At 43.0% G+C, this 21,006-nt stretch overlaps 3 protein-coding genes across 5 annotated transcripts; 1 reads left to right on the top strand and 2 right to left on the bottom strand.

Moving 5' to 3' along the window:
- Positions 1 to 623: 623 nt before the first annotated feature.
- Positions 624 to 2,057, bottom strand: LOC100690660 (glycine-rich cell wall structural protein 1). 2 transcript variants are annotated; one of them, XM_025909547.1, is made up of 5 exons: positions 1,903 to 2,057; positions 1,765 to 1,826; positions 1,306 to 1,525; positions 767 to 1,275; positions 624 to 693 (listed from the first exon to the last, which is right to left on the bottom strand). In XM_025909547.1, the coding sequence occupies exons 1-4, from the start codon at positions 1,923 to 1,925 to the stop codon at positions 768 to 770; spliced, it is 813 nt and encodes a 270-aa protein (XP_025765332.1). In that variant the 5' UTR covers positions 1,926 to 2,057; the 3' UTR covers positions 624 to 693; position 767. The 2 variants fall into 2 exon arrangements, with proteins under 2 accessions (XP_025765332.1, XP_005471632.1); XM_005471575.4 differs by having other exon boundaries at positions 767 to 1,525.
- Positions 2,058 to 4,604: 2,547 nt separating this feature from the next.
- On the bottom strand, positions 4,605 to 6,216 carry LOC100690931 (keratin, type I cytoskeletal 9). Of its 2 annotated transcripts, none has more exons than XM_005471574.4 (4): positions 6,058 to 6,216; positions 5,927 to 5,988; positions 4,943 to 5,836; positions 4,605 to 4,850 (listed from the first exon to the last, which is right to left on the bottom strand). In XM_005471574.4, the coding sequence occupies exons 1-4, from the start codon at positions 6,099 to 6,101 to the stop codon at positions 4,786 to 4,788; spliced, it is 1,065 nt and encodes a 354-aa protein (XP_005471631.1). In that variant the 5' UTR covers positions 6,102 to 6,216; the 3' UTR covers positions 4,605 to 4,785. The 2 variants fall into 2 exon arrangements, with proteins under 2 accessions (XP_005471631.1, XP_025765331.1); XM_025909546.1 differs by having other exon boundaries at positions 5,927 to 6,006; positions 6,058 to 6,177.
- Positions 6,217 to 11,514: 5,298 nt separating this feature from the next.
- LOC102079793 (uncharacterized) lies at positions 11,515 to 14,210 on the top strand. Its single transcript, XM_005471573.2, has 3 exons — positions 11,515 to 11,674; positions 11,765 to 11,817; positions 12,892 to 14,210. Exons 1-3 carry the CDS (start codon positions 11,628 to 11,630, stop codon positions 13,644 to 13,646), a joined length of 855 nt encoding a protein of 284 aa, XP_005471630.1. The 5' UTR covers positions 11,515 to 11,627; the 3' UTR covers positions 13,647 to 14,210.
- Positions 14,211 to 21,006: the final 6,796 nt, after the last annotated feature.

Genomic DNA, 21,006 nt, shown 5'->3' on the forward strand with positions numbered 1-21,006 from the left:
TCACCACAGAAATGAACAGCAGCACTGAGTGCAGTGAGAAAGAAGTGTCCACTGTAAACACTTCCTGCAGCATTGTCATTTGCTATAGTGTTGCCTTTTACTCCATTATGCTTATCATCCTTCATCACATGACCTACAAGACAACCTTTGTGACCATACACAAAGGCCAGCTTAAACAAATGGCCTGTATTTATATAGCGCTTTACACATCCAGTCATTCACCCATTCACACACTGGTGATGGCAAGCTACGTTGTAGCCACAGCCACCCTGGGGCGCACTGACAGAGGCGAGGCTGCCGGACACTGGCGCCACCGGGCCCTCTGACCACCACCGGTGGTCAGAGGGTGAAGTGTCTTGTCCAAGGACACAACGACCGAGACTGTCCGAGCCGGGGCTCGAACCGGTAACCTTCCGATTACAAGGCGAACTCCCAACTCTTGAGCCACGATCAAAGTTGATACCCATCATCTCTGACTGAGATTTTAAGTTGTGTCAAGTTTAACCAGTTAAGGTTAAGTCTGGCTATGCTGAATATATAAACCTCAAAGTGTCTGACATTGTCCACAAAAACTCAAAGCTGACCGAATGACTCATTGGCCAGTAAAACACTCAAGGAGAACATTTTGTTGTTATAGTTCTTTTAATGATCACATGATGCATGGAGGGCCCGGGCTCAGCTGATCAAGTTGACCTGCAAGAACAAAACAGTCACTACACAGGTTTCTCCAAACTTAAGCTTCAGTTGCTTCTCAACAGTTCCTTACCTCAAACCTTTACCCTTTGAGAATCAGCCACTGGGACACTTTCTGGATTGCGTGGCAGCACAGGGCTCAGAGGAAAGGGGCTGTAGACATCGTCAGTGTATTTTGAGTAAGAAAAGGCTTCTCTTCCTCGCTGGTAGCCATTGCCGTTCTGGATGATGTAGGATGAAGGCAATGCAGGAGGAGCCATAAACATGCCAAGTGGCATGTGATAGGCATACCAGGCATTAAAGTCAGGGGAGGTCTGAGGTGACATCCAGTTCCGTTGGTCAAAGGAGGAAGGAGCTCCCCCTGCAGGATCATTTACCAATGGAAATCCAGCAAAATATGAGGATCCAGTAAAGCCACCAATACCAACCCCTCCAGAGCCAGAGCTGCCAGCCCCAACCCTTCCAGAGCTGCCAGCACTGACGCTAACGGTTCCAGCCCCTCCAGAGGTGCCAGCACCGACGCCTGCAGTAACAGAACTGCCAACGTCAACCCCACTAGTACTAAAGCTACCAGCACCAACCCTTTTAATACCAGAGCTGCCAGCACCAAGCCCTGCAGTAACAGAGCTATCACGACCAACCCCAGTTGTGCCAACATTTAAAGCAGCAGATCTGCCAGCACCAAAGGTCCAGTCACCAGTACCAACTCTTAGAGATCCAGAGCTACCACCCCCAAGCAATCCAGTTCCAGGGACCCATCTGACAGCACCAACCCCTCCAGTACCTGGGACCCAGCCAAGGTGGCCTAACCTTCCGGTGCTACCAGACTGACCTGAAACCAGAAATAAGTTTCACTGAAACTGAGCTTGAAAAGTCAAGTTGCAATGAAGCTCTTGAACATTTTGCTCTGAGTAACATTGAAAGAAAACCCTTTCATTACTTGGTTTAGCTGACGGAGCTTTTCAGTCAAGTATAGAACTATGGTTTTCTGACACACACACGTTCAGTCCTGCTACAGCTAGCTAGACAACTCCAAGACAAACTCTCTTGAGGTTAAACATGAAGACTTACCTTTAACAAAAACAGGCAAACAAGCACCTCGGCCAAAAAAGAGGAAGCAAATCCAGGAAACCCTGTTAAAGATATAACATATTTTGTATAAAAACTTACATTACAAAACAAAATCTATCATCAAACAGCACAACTAACCTCAGAATAACATCAAGCAACATGATTAAGCCTCAAAAGGGAGCACAAGTCAGCTACAGCAGGTCAGTACCAACAAGCTGCTGGCTGCTTACAGATCAAATCAATGTCCATTGACAAGCTAGCAGCAGATGCATGGCTTATATTGGCGCTCCACATGCTCTCAGCTCTCGTTAAATTCATTCACTTCACCTGGTGCCCATCACTCCCCAGTCAATGATGCATTCATTTTAGCTTGGAATTTGAACAATACTGAAGCATGTACAGGCAAGTTTGACTGCAACAGAGAAGAAGAAGCAGCAAAATGTTTTAATGCATTGTCAGAAATATGATGCAGAAAGAAGACAACTGATTGAAAAGCTTGGAGATATGAAAGTGAAACTGGACTTGGTTGATTTATTTATAAGAACTCAAGAAGTGAAAGTGATCAGGCCATATTTGGTTTTTAAGGCAGACGCATTTGTTTGGGAGGTTTAATTTCTTTGTAAAAATGTATTTATTTATTTTGTTGACATTTCCGTCCACATTCCACACCAGTTGGTGGCAGTAATGCACCATTTTGCTGTTTGCCAACTGCCAATAAATAATATAAAGAAGAAGAAGAACCATCCTGAGCTCCTATTTATTCCTAGAATGGAATAAGTGGGACCTCTGACTTCCACATTAACATTAAGCCTAGTGTCAAGAGATGTATTCTAAGACACTTCTTCAGCTTCGAATCAGAGGGGAGAAACACACACTGCAGTTAGTTACTTGCAAGCAAGGGCAGCCACAGCACCCGCACAGAAGTGAGGGGGGCAGAGTGTGACCCCATAAAGACTTCCCTAAACCTGCTGGTCTGGAAGTCCAACAGTTCATCTAAACAAAAGGCACTTAGCTAAAAACAGACATAGTTACGTTTATCCTATCATAAAACAATAAGAGAAGGTACGACCTCTCCCATGCTCCTAAAATGTGGGTGTGAAAGCCAGAACACTCTGGAATGCACACAAAGCCTTTGCAGCCTACTAAAGATCACACATCCTATCACTACACAATCGATTATACACCTCTAAGCATATATGGAAACTTATATCATTAAAAGATTATACTGACTACTAAGTACAATTTTCTATTGACACCTAGCTAGTTTGTAATTGTATACAATACTCTGTCTGAACTCCTGTAACATGTCGTGATTAGCCGCCTCTTATACCTGCCACTTTTTTCTTTTTAGCCATACTGATCAGTTGCATGATGAGCCTCTCATGGTCAACTATCTTGAATGTTTTCATTTGGTTTTGGAGTCATGAAACATGGTCACTCCAACCCTAGATCCCTACCAGCTTTCCCTTAGCAGGTCAAGTCCACCTTAGCCTCTGTTGCTGTGCATCAGCACCACGCAGCTGTAAGAAAAATTACACTGGGTTACAATTTTTTCTAGTATGACTATAAGCTTAGGGCAGCAAGGTGGCGCGGTGGTTAGGGCTGTTGTCCGAGTCCTGAATATGAATCCACCAACTGGCTGGGGCCTTTCTGTGTGGAGTTTTCATCCCATCTCTGTGTACTCCGCCTTCCTCACAGAGTCCAAAGACATGCAATGAGTGGGGTTAGGTTAATTGATGGTTCTAAATTGCCCGTAGGTGTAACTGTGAGGTTGAATGACCTGTCTCTCTCTGTTAGCCCTGCGATAGACTGGTGACCTGGCAGCCGGGATAGGCTCCAGCCTCCCCACGACACCCCATCACCCTAAATTGGATAAGCGGAAGAGAATGGATGGACTGTCAGCTTAAAAGCTGTATTTGTAGTGTAGTGGATAAAACCTCTGTCTTTTGTGCCCAAGCTCATTGGTTCAAGAGTTATTATCGGTCTCATCACTAAATTCGTGTGACTTCAAATTCAGTTTAAGTATCACTAACACAGTATTAATATTTGGAATTTTATTTTTATGGAGGACCCAGATGTGTGGGTCAGCAGTAACACCTACAAGATCATCATGCTGAGCAATGGGGCTCCATGGGTGTGTGCTCAGCCCACTGCCCTTCACCCTGTTTTCCCATGACTGTGCATCAACCTAAATTACTAACCACATCATCCAGTTGGTGGAGGATACAACTGTAGTGGGCCTCGTCACTAAGAATGATGAAGCCAACTACAGGAGTGATGTGACCCATCTGTAAAAACAATCTCTTCCAAAATGTGGAAAAGACCAAACAGCTCGTGGTAGTCTTCAGGAAAGGTCATTCACAGCACCCCCAAGCACCACCAATGGTGCTACTGTGGAACATGTGAGCAGCACTCTGGTTATTTTCACTACCATCCATGTACATCTCTCAAGTTCTTTATTCTGTAAGTTTTAAACAAACTCAGCATGTTTAAATACGGTGGCTCTGTAGTGCAATGGGTTACTTGTGCTCAAAGGAAAGAGCCTTTGTTCGACTCTGTAAGGAGACAAATTTCTTTAGACATACTCGTCTCTTACGCAAATCCAGAGATGAAGACTCAACTCTTGGTTCTCCCTTTAAACATGTTCCTAGACCTCAGTTCTCGGTAATGACTGGAACACTAACTTTTTTTTTTTTTTTTTTAAGCGGTCTTTGAAACTGCAAATACTGGTGGCATAAAAATAAACTTGAAAAACATTCTGCTTGTCTTTACGGATTTGAAGGTTGTTGAACCATTTGAACATGTCAGCTACTACCACCACAACGTTAGATCATCCCCTCATACTGCAAGTTGGCTTTTAATCAAGAGGTTTTCTGCATTTTTAATGCAGAAAACACCATTACCATTCAGTCTCATTTTCCTCAACTTATGTTTCTCTGCTTTCCACATCAGCTAGTCTCAGTTACATATCAGTTACAAACATATCATTTAATGACAATGAAATGCACAGAACATTTAGATTTATGAAGTCTTTATTCCATATCCAAAAGGCTTCTTGAAAGCAGACACAGGCTCTTCCGTTTCACCTGCAAGATTAAGAGGACATGTCAGTCAATTAAAAGGACTTTTAGTCATTAAGGCTTCACGGCATGCACGTTACCTCATTAGACTTTTATACCTTGAAATCCACTCGCACTTCTTGGGTAGTGTGGCAGTACAGGACTCAGAGGATGGTGGCCCAAGACATTATTAGAATATTTGGAGTGAGAAAGCACTTCTCTTCCTCGCTGGTAGCCAGTTCCAGCCTGGACAAGATGGGACGAAGGCAATGAAGGTACCTGAGGGGGCAGCACAACCATACCTAGTGGCACCTCATAAGTAGACCAGGCATTGAAGTCAGGGAAGGGACGCGGTGGGATCCAGTTCCATGGGTGGTAAAGGAAAGAACTCACTGGAGGATAATTTTGATAAGGAACGCCACCAAGGAATGCATAACCATTAGCCCATGTTGGGCGAACCTCTCCAATGGGGCCACCAAGAGCAAAGGACCAGCCTCCTGGAGAGCTGCTAGGGCCAACCCACCCTCCACTGGAGCTCCCAGGGCCAAAGGACCAGCCTCCTGCAGAGCTACTAGGGCCAACTCCTACCCCAGTGGAGCTCCCAGGGCTAAAAGACCAACTTCCTCCAGAGCTGCCAGGGCTAACCCCTCCCCTAGTGGAACTTCCTGGGCTAAAGGACCAACCTCCTTTGGAGTTGCCAGGGCCAACCCCTCCCCCAGTAGAGCCATCAGGTCGAGAGCCAGGACCAACACCACCTCCATTGGAGCTGCCAGGGACAAAGGACCAGCCTCCTGCAGAGCTGCAACAGCCAACTTCCCCTCCAGGAGAGCTATCAGGTCCAGAATCAAGTTGTCCTCCAGTAGAACCATTTGGCCCAAGGCCAGAACCAACCTCTCCTCCAGTAGAGCCATTAGTTCCAGGTGCAGAATCAACTTCTCTTCCAGTATCATTCTCATGTCCAGGGTTAGTGCCAGCGCTTCTAGTACTGGCAGTTACATCTGGACTAGTTTGCCCTGAATTAAAAGATTTCAACTAAATGCAAACTTGTGAAATCAAATTAAATTCAAGCTTCTAGGCATTCTGAAGTTGAAGGATTAGCTTACCTTTTAATGTTACAGGGAAACAAGATCCACTGCTGAAAAGCAGGAAACAAATCCAGGAAACCCTGTGTGAAAAAAAGTCTCTGTAGATAAACAAACTACTAAATCAGACAGCACTAAATTTCACAACTCACTTTAAAACAAGCTCGAGCCCCATGCCTAACTCAAGAAGCAGCATAGTTCATCTACAGCAAGTTGGGAGCAAAAACATGGGTGCCGCTGTTGCAGGTTTGTGCTTTAACTGGTGTGTGTTTGCTGTTTGCTTTATATTTGTGCTCTAGTTGCAATTACAGTGATCAACTACACCTGGTAAATCCTGCATTTAGCTTGGAACTTGGACATGTTTCACCCATCTACTGAACAGTTAGGAGCAAATGAGTGCAAACCTCCAAGGAGAAAGGTTTTCAACCTAACCTTGTATTGTTTATATACTGCCTGCTTTTTTTCTTTTTTTACAGTCAATATGTCAAATTTTCAGGTTAGTATTGTGGAATTTTGACTTAATAATGAAATATTAAGTTGAAATATTGAGATAACTTGGAACAAAAAAAAAACAAAAAAAACTGAGATAACATAAAATTTATTTTAAAAAAAAACATTTGACTTATACTTGTTTTCCTCAGTGCAGGAAACAAGCTCCCATAGATATGACTGATGATTCTGTACATACAATTCTTATGTTTTGATGAACACTTAAACTTAATTTAGATTATGTTTCAAATTAACCACCATTTTAAGTCTTTCCAGACATTTCAGACGGCTGTGGAGTTGCAAGACTTGCTTTTGTTCAGAGGCTTATACCAAGAAAGAAAGTGACGGCCCAAACACTGGACTGTTGAATTAAAACATGAGGTTAATTATATAAAACTCAATGATAATAATCCATTTGTTAGCATAAACAGTGTAGAAATAATACGTTTTGCTTAAAAAAACCCCCCACCCCAAATCAACATAAAATCTGTACCAATTATATGTATTGAAATCATCTCTCACATCTTATATAGGGTATCTTAAATCCTACAGCTTTGCTAATGTTGTGTTAAAAACAACATAGGACATTTATGGTTGCTCATCTGAACCCTTACAGCGTCAACACTGAACAAAACCAGCTAATGTTAGCTCAACTCAAACTTGATGAGTGTTGTGGTTGCAGATAGCATGTTGGTAAGGTTTGTCAGGCAGCTGTTACGTTAGGTAGCAAGATGGTTATATTCAGGAATTTCATGTTCACCAAATCAGAAAAAACATTTTTCTTCTGAAGCCGCCTGATGTCAGGTGGGAGTGGGGGGAGAAAAGGAAAGTTTGTGGAGTTTGTTTCAGGGATCAAAACTTTCTTCTTGCTATTTATTATAAGAAACCTGATGTAGGAACATAGTGGGTTTACTCATGCCAGCCATTTTGTGTGTTACTTTGGGAGCAGCAGATATACGAGTGTATTTCCAGCTCACTAGCAGTAAAATTTTGGCAACCAGTTATCCTGCTGCATTTATTTCCAGGCCATAATACCCTTCATGCAGTGAACATTATTGTAGTTTACAAATTGTGGTTCATTGTCCATAGAGTTAAGAGCTCATTGAAACATCTAAAACAAAGATGATTGACAGTCAATGCAATTTGTCTTTTGTTTAATGTTTGAAGACTTCAGTTCTTGCACAGCATCACCTGCAGAAACAAAGACAAATTACTACACAGGTTTTGATTTTCCAAGCGATTGCTTACAAGTAGCCCCTTACCTCAGATCTGCGGCTCTTGAAACTCAGTCTCAGGAAAACTCTGGATACTGTGTCAGAAGAAAAGGAACGACTATATCATCAGAGTATTTAGAGAAAGCAAGGGCTTCCCTTCCCCGCTGGTAGCCATTCCCAGACTGGATGATGTAGGATGAAGGAAGTATGGGAGGCGCTGCGACCATGCCCAGTGGCACGGTGGGAGTAAACAAGCCACTGAAGTCAGGGAAAGACTCGGATGGCAGCCATTTCTGAGAATCAAGAGAAAGGGCTCCTCCTGCAGGAGCAGTAACCCAAGAAACACCACCAAGAAATGAGGATCCATAAAAGCCTCCAGCGCCATCCCCTCCACCTCTGGAGCTGCTAGCCCCGACCCCTCCAGTATCAGAAGTCCAGTCATCACCAAATTGATCCGAAACTAAACACAGATTTAAGACAGTTTCATTGAATTTTAAATGTAAAAAAAGAAAATCCAAGCTTTAAGGTTACAGGTTAAGAAATGAAGACTTTAGCTAATCGAATTCTTTCAGAAGACCTCAAATAAGACCTACACTTGCCTTGAATCATTGTAGGGAAACAAGCTGCTCTGCTGAAGAGCAGGAAGCAAACCCAAGAAACCCTGTTAAGATCAAAGTTCTCTATAAGTACAAACACACAAACTAAACTACTAAGCAAATAAAGACCAAAACTAACCTGAGAAACAGGTCAAGCATGTTTAAATCTCAAACTGCAACACAGTTCAGCTACAACAGGTCAGCAGTAACAGTCTGATAGATGCTGTCAGCAGAAGCTCTGTGCTAAGCGCTTATATTTGTGCTCCGCCTCTTCAAAATGAACTTCACCTGGTCACAGTCAGTGATTAATGCTGCGTTCAGTTCAGCTCGGATTTTAAACATTTCTGATCTCCGTTGGCTCGAGTGGGAGACGTAACGCTGGACGGCGAGTGTGAAATTATCCAGTCAAGCTGACCTCAGACCATAATATGATTTTCTACACATATTTTCATGTTTTAAAATGCACTTGTACAGTAAGGATTCATTAAAACCCACAAAACAATAATAAAGAATAAATCCTAAAGCCGCACAGAGTTGTTCTTTTATTATTCTACTTTTCATCTGCAGCCTGAAGGATGCAGATGGAGTCCAGAGCGCGCACATACAGCAGCAGCAGCAGCAGGTTCAATTCAGTTTTATTTATACAGCACCAAATCACAACAACAGTCGCCTCAAGGTGCTTTATATTGTAAGGTAGACCCTACAATAATACATACAGAGAAAAACCCAACAATCATATGACCCCCTATGAGCAAGCACTTTGGCGACAGTGGGAAGGAAAAACTCCCTTTTAACAGGAAGAAACCTCCGGCAGAACCAGGCTCAGGGAGGGGCGGGGCCATCTGCTGCGACCGGTTGGGGTGAGAGAAGGAAGACAGGATAAAGACGATGCTTAAGGTTTAAGGTTTATGAACCTTATCTTAGTTGGCTCTTCTACCTTTTGTCTCAGAGGCTGAAACGAATGAGGTGGATGAAAGAGCTCCTCCTACAATCTCACAGCAAGTGTAAGAACTAGAGATGGCACAATACCACTTTTTTATGTCCGATACCGATACCGATATCATAAATTTGGATATCTGCTGATACCGATATGAATCCGATATAGTGTGTTTTTTAATCAATAAAACTGTTTTTTTTAATATCTTGCTGCATTTTGTATAAGTTCATACTCAAGTTTAAATAAACAACAACACTAAAGCTATTCTGTTATACCTGTGTGTAAAAAATACACTGCACCCAAAATATTTCATAGTTCAGCAACACTGATCAATCTAATAAACTTAAACCTGCTCCATCCTCCCTATTCTGGTATTTTAAAGAGTACTTAGCAGAAATATTAAGCAACCTAACTAATAGGGTTGCAAACTCCCAGCAAAAAAAAAAATAATAGGGAACCACCCACCCTCCACCTCATGATGCTTAATCAGTGTAATCAACTTTAATTTGATGCAGGGTGAAAAAAAATGCACAGAAATAAATTATTTTTCAAGAATAATTAAATAGATTCAACATCTTTCTTCAACAGAATTGCAGAGTGCACAGATGGAACCTTCCCAAAGGAAAAAGTACTATAGCTTACTAGGGTATATTAGACTTAACAGTTACTATATACAGTAATGGACTTCTATACATTTAAATCAGATTAAAACTTTGGGTGTAAGATTCAGATAATTATTTATTAAAAGCTCGACATTTTGAATGAGAATAAGAAAGAAAAGTATGTCTTTGTGCCCCCTTTTCCCTGTTCATGCCCTATCGGCCCCCCTGGCTACACTTTGCTAGATCCGCCCCTGCACAGTTACCAGCCGTCAGCTACGTAGAAAAGGATCCTGGTGTAGAAAGTAATATTAAATAAATTCTAACAACAGCTTATCAAGCTTAAACGTGCTGCTGTTGTTCAGCTGCTGGTTTCCTCTTTCTGGTGCAAAGTGGGCCAAAAACAAAGAAGAGAGACGGACTCGCGACAGAAAAGCCGATCAGCTGATCATTGATCAGTTTCATGATTGAAGTAGCAGCAGCAGAGGGAGAGAGAGAGGCAGTCGCTCCATATATCGGTTGTTAAGCTTAACGTGGGAACGCTTTACAAACATTCAGAGATGAACTTACACACTTGCTTTACTTCTCTCTGGGATAACTTCCTCGGAGATGAAATGCTGGTTTGGTAGCGAGGCTACAAATACACACAGCCGCTCTATCACGTGAGCACACTGCTCCAACCTAGGGTTATGAGCCGAGTTACGCCGTGTCGCAAGTTTTGTGAGGTGTTTTTTTTTTATATTTAATGTATCGGATTACATTTTTAATTTCTCACCGATATCCGATCCAGTAATTTACGTCAGTATCGGACCGATACCGATACGTAATATCGGATCGGTCCATCTCTAGTAAGAACACATATACTGCTTTGTGCTTCTGATAAAGTGACAAATGCAGACTGAAGGTTAAAAGTGAGCATGAGATGCTTTCTTATCAGAGCATAATGCTGCATCACACTTTTAAATTCCAATGCTGTCTGAGTGCAGATTAGCTGTTGGACCGTCATTTAGAACCGGAGAAGAGCAAAGAAGAGGCTGAAGAGCTGGTGAAGGCGGACATATTCCGTTTATTTGAAGCTACTAGGGCAGCTTTGCATGAATGACAGTTCAAAAATAATCTTTACTTACTGGAGCTAAGTAAACAGTCTCTGACAACTAGTCTCAAGTCTGATGGCTATTTTGTAAGGAGCCTGAAACATGAGATGATTTAGGATGAGGCCACCCTGACGTGTCCCTCAGTCACATGCAGGTATCATGTCTGGTTTGCAAGAAGCTAAGATGGTGATGACAAAGATAGTTGTAGGATTTAAATGTGAGACTTTACAAACCAATGCATGATATGTGATGGTGATTACACCTGTCCATCTTTAATATACAGTCTGTGGTTTGTAACCTATGATGTGACTTGAACACATCATGGATGCAAAAGGTGAACGCGGCACCAAACTAATGATTATTTCCACCACTCCCACTCTCACCATTTTACGTCTTTACCTTATACAGATGTGAAGACTCGAGTATTTTCGTCTCTGAGCTGTGCTGCTGCATTTCAGTATTTTCTCCTGTCTGTGGACTTAAAAGATTAAAGCTGTCTGAAACCTGATTGTTTGGGGGGATTTTGTGTGGCTTCAGAGTATTTCCAGCCATCTGTTTTCAAATGCATTTTCATTTCACGCCATTCAAGCATCGCAAAGACACTTTCACAGCTGGGTGGTGTGTGAGGGAAACAGCTGGAGTGTTGTTGCAGAAACGCAGCTGAAGTTTGGATGTTCTGTCCCAGCACCACCTCGGGTCTCCAGGTGTCTGTAATGAGCGTGATGAGTGCTGAGCTCCTACATTAGAGGAGCTTCAATCAGCAGCCAGCCTTCACCCGACAGAGCTGCTGTAGATGACCTGCTGTTCTGAGTCAAACATGGTGTTGGGACTCTCTTTGAGGTCAGCTGATCATCTGTTTTCATTGTCATGGATACTATGAGTCATCGCTGGACCTTTATGGAGGGTTAATCATGTCTGACTGTCCTGCAGGGCTCCGTTGATCTGCCTGCTGATAGGCACTGGTTGTACTTTCCCTGCACCAGGTAGGGCTCAGTCTCTGAAGGCCTAAATATTTCAACATTTTTGTGGTTATTCTGTTTTAAATGAAACTGATTCCCTTGGTTCTGCTTCCTGTTTTTCTTTGTTAAGTCAAACATGGACGGACTTCTAATGCACTTTACAGGTTTAGTGAAAACTGAGCTGGATAACTCCGATCGACGGGACACTGGTCAGTTACCATGGTAACAGACTCTCTGGACCTAACCTGCTCCCTGGCAGGTGTTCCCTCCGACTCCCTCTGAGCAGGAAATTAGTTTTCAGACTTCTACATCATCAGTGTCATTTTTTTACACTTGAAAAAAAAATGCTAGATGTAGCAAATATTAAACAAATTACAGCTTATTTATTATTATTATTATTATTATTATTATTATTATTATTGACATGATTTCATGGTTTAGGCTTTAAAGTTCTGAATGCAGAATCATTAAATTCTTTCAGACAACATTTGGAAATGCACAACGCTCTAAAAAAGGGAGTTAAGTTGGACCCTCGACATCTTTTCCACTCTAAAATAATCGTTTATATTTCCCAGTTGAAGTCCTGTCACAGCTCCAAAACCGTCTTACTGGTTTGATGTGTATCTGATACGTTTAATCATCCGTCTGTACCTGTAACGCTGCAGCTGATTCAGGTGAAATTTGTTGGCTTCCAGCTTCAATAATAATTTTGGAAAAATGAAAGTGGGTAAACGAGTGGACAGATTTAAATACCACTCTCCCCTCTCAGCTTTAACTGAGACTCACCATCCACAGTGAAACACACCCTTATTCCTCGTATCATGGCTTTCTTCTTTATTTACTGGTTGCCATGGTGATTCCTTTTGGCTTCCCTTTTCCACTCTGTTTATTGAACCAGTGCTCGGCCGTGTGCTGCTCTCTGGGACGGTCCTGGATGTGTCGCGGTGGTTAGAACATGGGAAGGAATGATTCTCTTCTTTTTTCTTCTTCTTCTTTATTTTCCTCTTTTCCTAAAGGAATGATTCTCAGTAGTCCTTAGAGTGATCATTTTAAACTTGGGCTTAAACTGTTGAGTAATTTAAACTCTGTGTTTTTCAGATTACAGGTATCCCTACCCAGGTGGTGGACCTTCTTCTGGATTATCAAACCTTCAGTCTGAAGCTTTTCACTCTCCCTTGGTTTCCCTGATGTATGAAGATGCCCCTGAACACGGTGGTTCTCCTCCTGGAAGCCAGTCTCCAAGTGGTCCGGTAGCTTCCCTTCCAGCTCGGCGTTCTGTACCCATATATGAGCCAAAAAAGTTTGTTGTGACTTATGATTCCAGCTCAGATGAGTCCAGTCCTCCTGAAGTTCAGTCTCCTGGCCCCTGGTTCAGCTCTCTGGGAGCTGTGAGGAAACCTCCCAGCGTCTCTGTGAACCCTCGGTCAGCTTTGAGAACCAGTGAACGCCCACATGTGGTGTTTGGGTCCCGTCCGGTCTACGAGGCTTTATTGCCCCCTCGTGGAGTCAGATATGCTGGTGGGAACTCTGCTTCCTACAGATCATCCCCATTTAATCCAGCATTCGCGTGGGATGAACGGTTTGCAGCGGGGCCTTCTGCCCTGTTCTACCTGGGAGGGTGGACACCTCGTCACCTCCCGGATGCCAGCTCCTGGAACACTGACGAGGTGCCGGTGAGCAAGGCTGAGCTGCCGTACCTGCTGCCTGCATCTTACATCGTCCAATCAAGAAACCGCTACCAGCGACCAGCAGAAGTCCTGTCGCACTCCAAATACTCTGACGATACCTTCAAGCACATTCACCCCAGCAAGTCTCCAGATCTGCCTCAATCTGAGGGACCAAAAGTTCACTGAGGTGGAGGATTCATTAAAGCTCACACTGAGAACACGTTCATGTCTTATCATTCATCCAGAATTCGTATGACCTGTAAAATGCTTCAGACTCTTAGACCGATTGATGTGAACCTCTGAGATCACCCACATAGGGACTGCAGGGTTTTTCACATTCATTCATAAGGCGCATGGTGGGCACAGTTTCTTGTCATTTGAGCAGGCCGGTGATGGTCCTAGTTTTCAGTCTTCAGTACCTTGGTTGATGTGCTTAATGAGTCTGTTTCTTTGGGCTGTCGGGGTCTCCGTGCCACGAGGACAGACTCAGCTGAGTTTGAATACTACAGGCAGAAATTAGACTCATGGCTGCTTCTTGGGTTCAAATAAATGTGATTGGTTTCCATGACAATGGAAGAGTAACGCTGAGCGATGTTTAACCTGCTGCTCTGGGTTCAAATCCAAAGATTCACAAACTTCAGTTTCTTTAAAACATTTAATACAGTCATGAGGTCAAACCTGTGTGAGGAGGGGAGCTCATTTTAAATGAGCGATAAACACTTTTACGGTCTTTGTTTTGTCCATCAGCTCCTGAAGGAAATCTGCTCCGAGTACCGAGGAGCTTTGGTGTTGAAGCTCGAGGCTGAAAACATGAGTGCAGAGAGCGAAACAGAGTGATGTCTGCAGATAATCAGCAGCGAGCTGAAGCTCATCAGAGCTCTCATGTCTCATTATGGATGACCCCTTTCACACTAAAAGTATGATTACGGCTGCTGATTTTGCGGTTACCATGATCACATAACCTTAAAGTTTCAAATTCAACTAAATCTGCTTTATTTTTCTAAATGCTCAAGAAAAAATGACCTGCGTAAGCAGACGATCCCTGCAGTTTGTGCAGAAATGACACACCGTTAGTTGTTGTTTGTTTTTTTTTTTTGTTGTTGTTTTTTTTCTGTAAAATAACCAGTTAAACCCCTTAAACGGGCTGGCTTAAAAAAAAAAAAGGTAGCGCTTCAAGTTTGTACAAATAAGCAGCTGCAGCAGGTGATGGAAATGCTTTTAAAAGCACAGGTTTTTTAAAAAAAAAAAAAAAAAAAAAAAAAAGCAACTTAATTTTTTTTTTTAAAGGTTTTATTTTGAAAATATGATGCCATTACATCCTGGTAAATTTTTATGACTCTGCAGAGATTTTTATTTTGACTAAATGAAAATTATAATCATAAAGTGAATTCCCGTAACTCAGTTGGGGGTTTTATTTTGAAACTTGTCCTATAACAACCAGAGCTTTTATTTAGAAAATCTGAGAGCGTTAAAACATCACTAACCTGAGGCTTTTAATTTGAAAAAGTCTTTACCTTTTTTCATTTTCCTGGTGATTTCTAAAACTACCTTGGGAGTTTTATTTTTAAAACACACATTCTTAAAGCATTCTCATAGCTTCCTTTGGCTTTTATTTTGAAAATGTCATTGAAAGGATCTTCATCAGGAAAAATGAATTTTGCCAAAAACATCCCATGGTGTGATTTTTGCTTTGGAGCAATAATTCCACGTGATTATTTTGCACTTCCTCTCGGGCTCCTCTGTCCCGCTCTCTAACGTCTCCGTCTGGGCTCATATTTCCAGATTTATTCACAGAAACTGAGTCGTCAAAAACTGCCCTTTTGTTTCATGCCCGGAGGCCTCGCCTGTGGCTCGTTGCTTCAATAAAGGAAAATCACGGAGGACTGCAGATTTAAATGCTTTAGTCACAAACTTTCTGACGCTCGTGATCGTGGCGGTGTGGGAGGTGTTTGAGGATAACTGGAGATCTGCATGAAGCTGCGAGTCACATCAGCCTGTTTTCACAGGACCAGTCTGAATGTTTCGGTTCACCGCGATCTACCTGCAACCTGAAATTTCACATTTTCTACTCATGCAGCTTCTGAGAGTAGTTTAAGAAATCGAAGCTTTTTGTAAAGACGAAATAACGAGCTTTTGTTTTTAAAGCAGAGTGATGATTCAAAGGTTCTGCGTGCAACTTTAAAACTTCGTTGGGGTGGCTGTAGCTCAGGTGGCAGAGCAGGTCCGCCACCAATCAGAAGGTCGGTGGTTTGATCCCAGGCTGCCTCCTGGCTGCATGCCAAATATCCTTGGGCAAGATACTAACCCCATGTTTGCCTACTGGTGGTGGTCAGAGGGCCCGGTGGCGCCAGTGTCCAGCAGCCTCGCCTCTGTCAGTGCGCCCCAGGGCAGCTGTGGCTACAATGTAGCTGCCATCACCAGTGTGTGAATGTGTGGATGACTGAATGTAGTGTAAAGTGCTTTGGGGTCCTTAGGGACTGAGTAAAGCGCTATACAAATGCAGGCCATTTACCATTGTATTCGTGACACGTGCGTCCCTCACATGTATGAGATGTGAAAGATGGACGTCACTAAACATCACGCTGCTCTAGGCTGCTGGTTGTTGTAGGGCACAAATAAACTAAGAGGTCTGACTTTCCTACATTTACTATGTTTGAAATGAGAATCAGTACGAACCACAAACTCGATGTAAGAGTTTGTAAAGGTCCAAATTCTGCAGATGGTGCTGCAGAGGGCAAAAGAAAGGCAGAAAGCCTTAAAGATGAATGTGATGACATGTGCCAACCAGAACAGCAGAGATGATTCCTAACAGAGCCACATGGAGCAGATCCAGTTCAGATGACTCCAGCAGCCGTGACCACGAGACGCTGACTCGAGCTGACACGCGTTCAAACGATCGGCGCTGCCCTCGTCTCGACTGACAGGTCTGCCGCTCACAACGACGCCTCGCTCTGACCTTCAGATGGAGGACGACTGTCAGGAACCAGTGAGCCGACAGAACAGTTTGGCTGTGACGTTTGGATCGACAGACTGAAGGTCAGGAAGGAAAATGTCAGTATGTCAAGGCTCAGCAGCGACGACCAAACCAAACGCTTATCGACGTCGGAGCTTCTGCACACATTTCCCCTTTTTTCAGCTGGAGAACTGATCATTTCTGCATTTCTACACCCATCCATCTGCCTGCTGAGTTTTGGATCTCCTCCCACCTAAAAGCCTTTCAAAGGCGGTGCAGGAGAAATCTTGATCAGCCCAAACCGTCTCAGGAAGCTCCTTTCACACCAAGGACCTGATCTCTCTAAAGTTACCCACTAACTCACGGCCTGTCCCCAAACCAGAGGGATCAGTCCACCACTCTGTGGACTTCAGACTCGGAGGTGTTACCTCTGATCCGAGCCTCTGCAAACACAAAGTCTCAGTGTCTGTTTTTCCCTCTTTTGGTTCCTTTCTATTAATAACGTACCAGATCACTAATCCTGCAGATAACTGTATGGCCACATCTGCAACTTTCTCTGCTTTACATTTAGTTTCGGTGGATTCGGGGTGAGCGTCGCTGCCTCGCCTCAGCCACAGGTCCACATGCCGTGGACGGGTGTCGGGTGTGTTGAGACATTTGACATCATTGTCTCATCCAGGCTATCATCAGCTCGGATCTGTGTGAGACTCAGAAGTAGAAAAACTCGATGTAAAATCAACATTACAGAATTTATGTCAGTTTTCAAAATCAGTGTGTTATTCACACACTGAACTTTTCATTTATTTATTCATGTGCACTTTTGTCATTTTCACTTTCTACAGACGTGACATTTGAACAACATAGTTATTAAATAATAAACCTGTATTCAACACTTCAGGCAGAGTTAGTACTTGGTCCATCACTGCAGTATTTTATTGTAATAACAGAAAAGAGTTGACATGATGACACTAGTGTAGAGAGATTTAAACGAACCATGGAAAACCACAGACAGGCTCATTCAGGATTCACTGATTTCTTCTGCTGCTGCACAGAAGAAGAGTCCAGCTGTCGTCCTCATTCAGCCAATCACAGAGCAGAAACAGAGGAAACCAGCCCAGAGAGCGGCGAGGACACAGCTGATCCGTTTCACACATCTCGACTGATCAAAGTCCGAATGATCACACATCCACCTTTCTAACCAAGCGTGCTGGCTTTAGCTGAGAGCTCCACCCTCTCAGTGAAATCTGGGGACTTTATCCAGTCGTGGACTTGGAAGTACAGGATTTGAGAAACCGGTAAAAAACCCACATTGAACAGATCAAACACCATAAAGCACCAACAGCTTTATCTTCAGATAAATGTTTTACAGTCGCTGCAAACACAGGAAACAGCCAGGGTGAGAAATGAGCTTCGAAAATGCCACAAAAACCTGATGAATCCTTTAATTAGCACCATTTTGGTCCATCAGAGTCAAAGAGGTGTTCACTGTAAGCTGCTGGTTTGCTCCCAGTCTGCACCGAAACACTGAAACGGGCACAACGAGCAGCTCCCACGTATCCAGTCAGACAGCACCACATGCATCATTCACACCACAGAGGACGGGAGAACTCACAGCGGCAGAACAGTCGGAGCACATTTACCTGCAGGTTTTACAGCCTGAAAGATCCGACTGTTCTTTGATTTCCAGGGTTGAAAGTTTCGATTCTGCAGGACTGAAAAGAAAACGTTTCAAGATGATTTGGGTTATAAATCTGAACTCATGGATGGAAAGTGACCCCGCCCCCCACAGCTGAGGTTTGAGAAAACCAAATGAACATAATTTTGTAACTAACGACGCTCCAGACTTCTGAATCGCTCTCCAGCAGTCACTGTGAAAAAACAGGTTGCATGCTCAGTGATTTTAAACCAGCATCAGCTCTATGGGAGGCTTTTTCACCTCTTGCCCACAAAATTACCTCCTGTTTCGGTGCAAACCTCTGTTATTAAACCCGTCTGCTGAGCGTTCTCCTGCTCTACTATTTTAACGAGCTCAGTGTGAAACCAAGCTCTGTGTTAAAAAGTGCAAAGCAGAAAAACCCAACAGGGAAACCTTTTCGGAAAGCTTGTTAATGTGCGCTGCTGAGTCCAGCTTTTAGCCCAGAAATCTCCTCATTCTGAGTAATTTGGGTCATTAAAGAAAACTGAACTTTCTTGTTTTCCTGTTTGTAAGCTAACAGTGGGCGAGCAGTCAGCCACCACGGGGACGTTCTGAACTATCAGGTTTAAAGCTTCATTATCTTTGTCCTGCTCATTTGAACGCTCTCATGCTACCTGCAGGAGGAGATTCCACATATTTCTGATTTATTTCTCGTTTCAGAGAAAAGACAGCCGATCAGTCTGCATCAAAATAAAATTCAGAGCTGATTGTTTTTTCAAACGTACACAGTTCGTGGTGTGATCACTCCAGTGTTGGGTAAGTTACTTTAAATTAGTAACTTAGTTACATTACTAGTTACTTCTCTAAAAAAGTAACTCAGTTACTTCAAGTTACTCGTTACTTTCAGAGTAACTAGTTACTAGGGAAAGTAACTTTGGTTTTACTGAGAATTCTCTTGTTAATGTGTTGCTTCCGTAACTGGATACCAGCCAGACTGCCAGTCTTCTAGCTTGCTTACTTGCCACAAGTGCACTGTGCCACCTACCAACAGAAAGGAAAAAATAATGTGCACATTTCCACGAGAGAAATCCCACGCCTGGACCGTCGTTGACCGCCGCCATGATTCTATCCTGCTTTTTACATCCAACACAAAAACTGCAGTCGTGGTGCTTTTGATTGTACTCAGAACTCAGAAATTCTGCCTTCTGAATAGGAAGATGTAGGTAACACCAGACTGCAGATGAGCTGCATACAGAGCTGGACTGGGACAAAAAAATCATCCCGGGCATTTTGACTAGAGACCGGCCCACCATTATAGGAAAAATCATAAAGCCTTTGAATGAAAATAAACACTGTTGTGACAGTGATGTACACTGTTCTGATGGTATATATGTATCAATCTATCAATTGTTTGTTGTAAGACTCAGATAATTATTTTTTAAAAGCGAGACATTTTAAATGAGAATAAGAAAGAAAAGTATTTCCTTGTCCCCCCCTTTCCCTGTTAATGCCCTACCTGGCCCCCTGGCAACACTTTGCTAGATCCGCCCCTGCACAGTTACCAGCTGTCAGCTACTTAGAAAAGGATCCTGGTGTTATTTGTCTCTCAGAAACAGTTCATAACTTCCCTTCAACTCATTCATGTCACCTAAAAGGTAAACCTGTTTCTCCATCACCTGTTCAGCTCTGATGATTCAGTAAGGACATCTCCTGGTTTCATCTGCATGTTTCCCTCTCACCAGATAACCAAACCGATATCATGACCAGCAGCTTTACAGCTGTGGCTCCAGCAAACATCAGCTGATACTAGAAATTAATATTAAATAAATTCTAACAACAGCTGATCAAGCTTAAACGTGCTGCTGTTGTTTAACGCGACATCCGCTGGTTTCCTCTTTCTGGCGCAAAGTGGGCGATAAACAAACAAGAGAGAAAAGCCGATCAGCTGATCATTGATCAGTTTCATGATTGAAGTAGAAACAGGAGAGAATGAGAGAAGAAGAGGCAGCTGTGCAGCTTCAGCTTTGTGTCTTTTTCATTGTAGCTGAAGTCCGGGACAAACTGTGTTCCTTTTCACCTCAGTAAGAAACGCGTAATATTTTCTCTGAATACCAGACGATTCTGTTTTTTACTGGATGGTCGGCAACTCTAATAATTAACCGTATGAACAAAATAAAGTTCAACATCAGTAACATAGCACCCACCCAGCTGTATAGAAACTCCGTCATGCTAGCTAGCACGCAGTACGAAAATGTCAGCATACCGAAAATAAACTCCACCTAAACTTGGTTTATATCTGACTCAGATAGACTGCAGGTCATAACTTCTTACCTGAAGTTCAGTTCACCTGACACGCGGACCGGCGGCCGCTTCGGGTCTCTCCTCTTGCCTCCCTTTTCCTTCATCCACCTGCTGGCCTCCACCACTTGCTAATGTTATTGAATCTGTGGAAGCTCCGCGATATCCACCACACGAAGTAACGAGTAACGAGCCTATCGAAATCCCAGTAACGAGTAACGCGTTCCTGGTTTTAGCATAACTAGTTACCGTGCTCGTTACCACAATAATAACGTAGTTACTGTAACGCGTTACTTAATAACGCGTTAGTCCCAACACTGGATCACTCTCTCCAGTTCACCTAAAAATACCTTAGTTAAGCTAACAGCCGTCGCTTCAGAGACAAAATCCTCACATGGAGTTCAGAAAAATGAAAACTTAATGAACAGAGGGACACCCCTCCGGACTCTAGTCAGAAAATAAATGAATAAGAATTAGTGACGTTGTGTGTTTTGTTGCTTTGTTCAGCTTCAAACAGAATTTTATGTTAGCTTAGCATTTCAACTAAAAAAAAAATCAAAGCTACAAAACAGATTTGACAGTTTAACCTTTCCTGGGGAAGCTGTTTGTCTGAAGGCATGCTACGCTGATCCTTACACTCAAAACTCTTCAGTCCAAAA

Source organism: Oreochromis niloticus, linkage group LG8 (assembly GCF_001858045.2).
Source record: "Oreochromis niloticus isolate F11D_XX linkage group LG8, O_niloticus_UMD_NMBU, whole genome shotgun sequence".
NCBI classification, from domain to species: domain Eukaryota; kingdom Metazoa; phylum Chordata; class Actinopteri; order Cichliformes; family Cichlidae; genus Oreochromis; species Oreochromis niloticus.